Source organism: Lolium rigidum, chromosome 5 (assembly GCF_022539505.1).
Source record: "Lolium rigidum isolate FL_2022 chromosome 5, APGP_CSIRO_Lrig_0.1, whole genome shotgun sequence".
Classification (NCBI taxonomy): Eukaryota; Viridiplantae; Streptophyta; class Magnoliopsida; order Poales; family Poaceae; genus Lolium; species Lolium rigidum.
In genome coordinates, this window is record NC_061512.1 from 215,240,073 (window position 1) to 215,248,704 (window position 8,632).

At 49.1% G+C, this 8,632-nt stretch overlaps 1 protein-coding gene across 1 annotated transcript; it reads right to left on the bottom strand.

The window, feature by feature from the left end:
- Window positions 1-4,572: 4,572 nt before the first annotated feature.
- Window positions 4,573-7,236, bottom strand: LOC124657069. Its single transcript, XM_047195686.1, has 3 exons — window positions 7,117-7,236; window positions 6,090-6,998; window positions 4,573-5,948 (listed from the first exon to the last, which is right to left on the bottom strand). The coding sequence occupies exons 1-3, from the start codon at window positions 7,234-7,236 to the stop codon at window positions 5,031-5,033; spliced, it is 1,947 nt and encodes a 648-aa protein (XP_047051642.1). The 3' UTR covers window positions 4,573-5,030.
- Window positions 7,237-8,632: the final 1,396 nt, after the last annotated feature.

The following is an 8,632-nucleotide window of genomic DNA, read 5'->3' on the forward strand; positions in this document are numbered from 1 at the left end:
TCCCTATCATGAGCATTAGGTCCGTGCAAGATACGGTGAAATCCCGGTTTGCCTACGACGTCAAGTACGGGAAGGCATGGAAGGCCAAACAAGCCGCATTCAAGATGTTGTACGGTGATTGGGAGGAAGCATACAACCGAGTCCCTAGGTTGTTGTTAGCGATGGCCGCAACTAACCCGGGCATGGTGCATGTGGTGGAGCCTTCCGCAACCAAAATGACATTGCATGAAGGTAGAAGAGTGAGGGTATTTCACCGTGCATTTTGGGCATTCCAGCAAAGCACGAGGGCACTCGAGCATTGTAGGCCGGTCATAGCCGTCGATGGTACCTTCTTGACCGGGCAGTACAAGGGCACACTATTGGTGGCAATAGCAAATGATGCGAGCGACCGTTTACTACCATTGGCTTTTGCATTGGTAGAGATTGAGAACAATGATAACTGGCAATGGTTTTTCCATATATTGAGGACGAGGGTCATACCACCTTCAAAGGAAGTGTGTGTCATCTCGGATCGTCATCAAGGAATTCTCAATGCAGTGGAGCTTGACATTCCCGGGTTGCTCCTTTGCACCACCGATGGTGCATGAGGCATTTTTGTGCAAACTTCTACCGGGCATGCAAGAGCAAAGAGTTGTCTGACCTTCTTCAAGATTGTTGCCTCGCTTACTCTGAGCGCCGCTTCGCAAACCTATACAACGGCTTGCTGAAGCACAAAGACCTCAACGCGGGTGGTCAAGAGTTTCTTCATAGGCACCTTATATTTAACTCAAAGTGGGCAAGAGCTTATGATGAGGATGGGAGGAGATATGGCCAAATGACAAGCAACATGGCCGAGTGCTTCAACAATGTGCTGAAGGGTGTCCGTGCATTGCCCGTGACGACAATAATTCAATACACATTTGAGAAGTTGAATGTCTATTTTCAAAAGTACACCGAAGAAACGGAGAAGGAAATTGCTAAGAACTGCGAGTACCCAACAAAGGTTGAAGAGTTTATGCTTTTTCAGGCGAGGAAGGCGGACTCCCAAACGGCTACATGTTATGACAATGTTGACTGGGTTTACCAAGTGAATGAGCCGGGAGGCACCACACAAGGTGGTGTCCAACACGGAGGCCGGGCTTTCCGTGTGTCCCTAAAGACATGTGAATGTACATGTAAGAGGCCCTCTTTGCTGCATTTGGCATGCTCCCACTTGCTAACAGCGGCGCGCACTAGACGTGTCGACTACAATAACCCGCTCACCGTTCGGGAGTCCGAGTTCTCCATCCTAGCCACCAAGAGGACATGGGCTCCAAGGTTCTCTCCATACTTGGACCAATCACAATGGCCGGAGTACCATGGAGTGCAAGTTTGGCCAGATCCGGAATGGAAGGTTGTGAAACGTGGAAGAAGAAAGACAAAGAGGTATCACGGAGATATGGATAGATGGGGTCATTCGGGAAACAAGTTGTTCCAAGAGGCTCGCGAGCCAACTAATTGTGGATCATGCAATAGTAAGGGCCACAATAAAAGGAAATGTACATCCGGCAAAAAATCAAAGGGCAATGATGCTAGCACAAGTCAAGCATCAAGTAGCCAACAAGCTTCAAATCAACCTCCAAGCCAACAAACCCCAAGCCAACAAACTCCAAGCCAACAAACCCCAAACCAACAAGCTCCAAGCCAACAAACTCCAAGCCAACAAGCCCCACGGCAACAAGCTCCAAGGCAACAAGCTCCAAGCCAACAAGCTCCAAGGCAACAAGCCCCACGGCAACAAGCTCCAAGCCAACAAGGTCCAAGCCAACAAGCTCCAAGGCAACAAGGTCCAAGCCAACAAGCTCCAAGGCAACAAGCCGCAAGGCATCAACCACAATGGCGACATGGTCCAAGGCAACCAAGGATCCATGTAGGACTTAGTAGAGGTCGGCATGGTGGCCGTCGGGGTACTAGTATGCTAGGATACCTAGCGGGGCCTTATCCGTATGTGTCTCCAAGTTACTAATTGCATTGTCCTATCTATTTTCCTATTCCGTGACTAACTTTGGTTTTCTCAATTTTGTTTTCAGGTATGGCAACTCAACCCACCAAGGGGAAGGGGGCGTGGGAGGGCAATGAGAAGGAGGAGATGGTTTGGGAGGAGGCGGTGAGGACGGTGCGGAAGAGGGAGAAGGAAGAACTTGAGAGGAAGAGACAGGAGGAGATAGCTAAGAAGAAGGCGGAAGATGACCGTATGCAAAGGGAGTATCAACAATACCTATGGCGCGAGAAGAAGAGGAATGAGAAGCTCCAGGCCGAACGGGACCGTCTATGGAGGGAAAAATTCCAGAGGAACTGGCAACTTGCTCAACTAGCGAGGGAGAGGGCAAATAGGATGCACCTAGAGGAGGTGGCTAAGGAGGCGGAGCGCATCAAGGAGGAAAGAGCTCAAGCGGAGGCTTCAAAGACGGAGGAGTGTCACCATTTCTTCGACTTCATGGTTCAGTTGGCTCGTGACATAAGGGAGAAGGAAGAACTGGCTGAAGAATCTAAGAAGAAGAAGGCGAGGGGTGAGGGAGCCTTTGCCACTCAGTGATGTCCCTTTGGCTATGTTCTTGTTGTCGAACATTTATGTTGTCGAACCATGAATTTGTGTGAACCTTGAACCTTCGTGTCGTTGAACCTTATTGTAATCGGAACCTTCATGTCGTAGAACCTTATTTGTTATTTACCATTATGTTGTGTCGTACATTTTGTGTGCAATGTTGTATTCAAAACTGTTGGAATATGGTAGGATTTTTCATGGTTTTAACACAAGTCAATGCGTGGCGCCCTTCCCACTGGCGCCACACTTGACCATGTGGCGCCCATGGCGGCGGCGCCACACATGTGAACTTATATCAACTTATTCTTCGAAAACATCCAGGGGCTCCGGACGCTTAGTCCTTAGCCGTTTTGGCGAGCCTATTTGTGTGGCGCCCGTGGCCCCGACGCCACACTATGAGGTGCGGCGCCCTTGACCGCGGCGCCACACAAAGAGGCTCGCCAAAACGGCTAAGTCCCTGGAGAACTGTCTTACAGTATGTTTTGGGCAAACATAAGTGGATGTGTGGCGCCACACTTTCAAAGTGTGGCGCCGGCGAGAGCGGCGCCACACATCCAGCCACGTCAGACTCGAGCACACCTCAGCGTCGATGGCGCCACGTCGGATGGGGGAGTGGCGCCGGCCTCACATGCGCCACACTGCCGTGTGTGACGCCCATGGGAGGGGCGCCACACAAAAGGATTAGATGGGTGAAATAGTTTCGCCGGAGGGTCAGTCTGTGCTATAGTTTCAGAAAAGAGTTATTTTTGTGTAAATCGCCTTATCCAAACAACCACCTAGGAAAAGAGTGTGACCCAAAGGAGAAGCCGTTGCTGCCTCTGCCTGTCGGTCCCTCACGGGCCTGGTCCCAGCCGTCCCTAACTCATTCAAAGAGACCACTGGTGCAAAAAGAAACTACTGCATCCGACGGTTGCTGTGAAAAGTGGGACTGAAAAATTACTGTTGCATGTGGATTGGACGAGGCAGATTCATTTGCCCCCTTCAGATGGCCTGGTTGGCCGGGTAGTGTTTCAACATTTATAGGAAGTAAGGAAGTAATTTCAGGGAAACAACTCTTCCACTATATCCATCCATTGTGCATGAACATACTGCAGGTTAATACTCGGGTCTTGTGGATCCCACCTTTTTATTCTTTAGTAGGGATCTCCCCTACTGTTTGCATAAATGATACTCTAGGTTCTAACTCAAATGATCATGCACAGATTTTTTTACATGTCATCAAACAGACATGCAATATATTCTCTTATACTAAAACAAAATGAAGTGCACTTGGCATTACAAAAAACAAATAATGGCAACATGTCCTCGTGTTACATTCAGTGCATAAATCTTCACTCAAGTGTGATCCACATACCTCTGCCGTTACTGAAGACACAAGCAGTACAACATAATGTCTTCCGATTTGGGTCATTAGTTGCAGGAAACATTGACATCGAAGTAAAGGGCGTTGCCTCAACTGCTAGTTACCAGTGACCAGTGTCCTTCAGTTGTGAACAGAAGATATATTGAAATAAAATCCAACAGAGAAACTATGTAGCAAAAAGCACAAAGAGAAACATGGCTACCAAGAATTGGGAAAATTAGTAAGCACCAACATTCACATGGAACTTCAAATAGCCTGCTCACTGTAAAGTCTGCATACGCAATACAGACCATATTTCACAGACACTACATCCTCCCCCATGATTAAACACAACAAAGGAAAACAGCAGGGAATACTCAACTCAAATATAAATATAAAAATACAGGGTTCATGATGAGTTTAAAAGACAAGAACTTGGAACTACAAAAAAATGCAACAGGATCTGATGTAGCTCATATATTTTTAAAATTCAATATAAGAGAAAATTCGACAGGTACAGCTCTATCTCCGCAGGCAACAATTGGAACAAATCTTGGATGGTGAACAAAGAATCATCTCCCCCATCCAAGACTGTTCTGGCATCATAAAGAACTGTCCATGAGGCTATATGTTATTTCCATGTCAACAGTAAATGCTTAATAGGCAATCATCCATAGAAGTGCAAAGAAACGGTTGATGCATCTTACACACTGGGTTATGTGAAGCATAGTATATTTACAACAAAAGGCCAGAAAACATGAACTGGAATACCAAAACAGTTCTCAGATAATAAACATCTTAATGATTGTTACACCATCTGGAACACAGTCGATATCTTACAATTCTACAGAAATCTTGAACTTTAGCAGGTTAGTCCTCAACACACATTGTTCCTTAATCTTCCTACCCTTCTCCGGCCCCTCTTCTTCTCAACAACAGAGGCCATAGAAAATAGGCTGGCAACAAGAGAATACCCGACCTCTTGCTCCTATGAATAACTCCAACTTGAGCACTAATACTATGGGCATGCTTGGCTTGTAGCCTAAGATTGCACATCTAACCATAGTAATGTCACAGATCCTTAGGCTGTTAGGCATCTATTTGGTCCATTGCCATAACTGCGGATTACCCCACTTTGTTAGCCTCATGGCCCACATGGTATAGACTCAGTTTCTTGCCAAAGTTAGCCACAACTTTCGTGGCCATTTTGTTCGCCACACTTTTTGTAGCAGCCACAATTTGACTAAGGTTAGTTGTGGCAATGTTAGGCAACAACCAAACATACCCTATATCCTCAACGTTCTCGCTGGCCTTCCGTTTCCTATCAACTGCTTCTTCTGCATCCTCCTCTTCCTCATCAGCCTTGGCAGAGATATTCCGACTTACAGCTCCAGCAATCCTCTCAGCTCCATCACCAGCACGGAAATTCCCCGCATTCCTCCTGGACCACTTCAACGGAGCAGTTGAACCTGCCTCTCCAGCATCACCTTCGCCATCAGCAATAACCTGGGGCCTCCTCACCTCTGCTCCCGCCTGCTCCACCAACTTAAAAGTCACCTTTTTGGCAACACCGGAGTTCCGGCTGCTCACATCAGTCTCCGTACGCTTCAAACACCCCTTTCTCACCACCACTGGGACCATCTTCTCCTCCGTACCAGCACCGGAGTTCAACTGTTCATCTTCCTTCTCCTTCCGTTTCCTATCAACTGCTTCTTCTGCATCCTCCTCTTCCTCATCAGCCTTGGCAGAGATATTCCGACTTACAGCTCCAGCAATCCTCTCAACTCCATCACCAGCACGGAAATTCCCCGCATTCCTCCTGGACCACTTCAAAGGAGCAGTTGAACCTGCCTCTCCAGCATCACCTTCACCATCAGCAATAACCCGGGGCCTCCTCACCTCTGCTCCCGCCTGCTCCACCAACTTAAAAGTCACCTTCTTGGCAACACCGGAGTTCCGGCTGCTCACATCAGTCTCCGTACGCTTCAAACACCCCTTTCTCACCACCACTGGGACCATCTTCTCCTCCGTACCAGCACAATCCTGTAAAGCAGGTAAACAAAGAACAACGCAAGGATCACTCCCTCTGCCATTCATTGTTCAAACAGAGTAGGAATAACAGATATACGCCTTGATCACTGCTGGGATTTAAGTAAATCTCAGCACCATTTGTAGCTAACTTACCTTAGCTCCGCCGTTCCATGATAACTTCAAATGCTCATCTTCCTTTGCCATACCCTCTTCTGTGTCGTCCTTGGTCGCATTGTGCATGGACAAGCAAGCTATCTCCGCCTCGTTGCCCTCCTCCCGTGCTCTAGTACAGTTGTTACTTTCTGAACTTATGTTGCTATTTAACAGCAATCTGCTGGCCTCGGAACAGTTTCTGCTAGATCGCCGCAGTGGAGGAACCTTAGAGAGAGCAACAACCTGTCCTTGATATTCTTCCTCTACAGAAGACGCAAGCTCTTGATAACTGTTGCTGCGAGTAGCTGGCTTAGTAGGCTGCCTCCTATTTTCCAGTTCAGCAGGCTGGTCCTCAAGTGTTTGCTCCTTCACGTCTGGTCCCTTCCTCCGGGCTCTCTTGTTCTCAACAACAGGAGGTGGCACGAATGGGGCCTCTGACAGAAGACCCCTCGACCTTGTGCTTCTAGGAGAAACTCCAATTTGGGCACTGGTAACCATATGCTCAGTATTCTCCCTGCTCTTCCTCTTCCTGTCGACAGTTTTCCCTACACCACCTTCCTCCTCAAACTTGACAGAGTTACACGCAGCTACAGTAACTTGCTCAACTCCGAGACCCAAATTCGATGCATTCCTCGTGGACCGCCTAAGCGGAGCAGCCGCGCCCGCCAATTGAGGAGAAGCGCCACGAAATCGGACACGCCTCGGACAAGGACTCTCCCCTCCGCCTACTTGTGCACCAGGAACAGCCGGTGGTGACATGACCCGCACCTGGGGCTCCGCCACAAAGCTCACCCTTTTGGCCGCGCCGGAACCCCCTCCGTGGGCAGCAGTCCGCGGGCGCTTCAAACAGCCCTTCCCCACCACCACCCCGACCGCGGCCGCCTGCTGCTCCCCCTCCCCACATCGACCCTGCAATCAAAGGGATACAAGGATCAGCGGTCCCATCCCCCACTGTAATCTGTACACAGGATCCGAATCGCGCGCACGGAGAGCGATCATTGAGTGGAGCGAGCATTTCGGCGGTCACCTGTGTCGCGACGGAAGCGGGGGCGGGTATCCGTGCGGAGAGGATGTGGGCGGGGTCGGCGCCGGAGCCGGCGCCAGCGAGGCCACGGCGCTGGCGGAGCGCCCGCAGCTCCCGGGGCATCGCTTCTGGTGGAATCCGACGCGGAGTGAAGGGGTCGGCGACGGCGACGGCGAAGGTTTGGGGGTTTTCGAGTGGAGAAGCGGCCAGGCTGAAGAAGAACTGAAGAAGAGTGGTGCGTGGGTTTAATTTGGCCGGTGGTGACTTTTTCCTTATTTTTCGTCGAAGTGGTCGGGGAGTTTATTTTGGAGATCGTGGCCGGGGTCTCGGGGAGTTGGAAGCTGCAGGAGTGGGGCCCCGCGAGAGAATCCGAAGCTGAGGCTCTCGAGTCTCGAGTCTCGACTACTCACTCTGTTTCAAACTTGGCAACGGTTATTTGAGAGCAAAGATTTTGCTAGCAGTACAAGGTGCTAACGGTAATAAGCGATTGGAATCTACATCATATGTTCTTCAGCACTTCATGTTTTTTTGAAGGAAGCACTTATAATGTGTTTGACCCTATAACACTATACATTTCTATCATTGGGAGCATTAAAAAAATTACACAATAGGTTCTTACTCATATAGGTGTTTTTTATGGAGGCATTTGGATGAAAATATCCAAACCTACTAGAGGTGGCGTAGTTGTGGATGTAGCATGGCCAGGGTGACACGCAACATTGATGTTTGCCGGATGCAAGTGTGGCCAAGGGCGGGAAGTTCTACGCATAAACTACCAGCTGGGTGGAATGACCGCGGTGTGTTGCACTGGACTATGGTTGCATACTGCTGGAGATGGCGAGGTTGTCTAACTTAGTGCAACGCTAGGAGGCGGAAGGTCCAGCAACATCTATGGCCTCGGCTAGGTCGAGTGTCAGTTCAAGCAGTTCTGCTTGTGACCATTTGGGGGCTAGGGTCATATTTGATGCCCTCCTACAACTGATCCCAAGGTTGAGCTCCACCAGGAGGTGTTGTAGACGCCAAGTTGTCATTAGCGGTAGCCTCCCACACATGCTGACAACTTTGGCTTGTAGGTACACGCCCTTTCTCCCACTTCTATTTTTCCAATCATACGGTTCATCTAGAATTTACCAGTCCTACAATGTGTTTATGTGGTACAAACATGGTTACTTACTGAGAAACAGTGTCAGAGCTATGTGCATCTTAGGGGGAGGACGACAACCCCAACCCAAGAAAATTTTCCTAAATGCCTCTTTATATTTTGCCATTTGTGTCTAGAAATACGCTATATTTGGCCCATCCACCTCCAATAGTGGCCCAGAATGTATGACTAGCCCATTCCCCCTCCCAACCATTTGGCCCAAGCTCCGGCACTAACTAGACTAAGTTGGACAAGCCGCGTCAGAATCCACCACCTATGAGGAGTACTTTGGGAAGCTCATTCAAGACCATGTAGCATGCCAGGACTGCCATAGAGCCGCAAATAAGGATGTGGAGGGCGATGTGCACCGAGATGGTA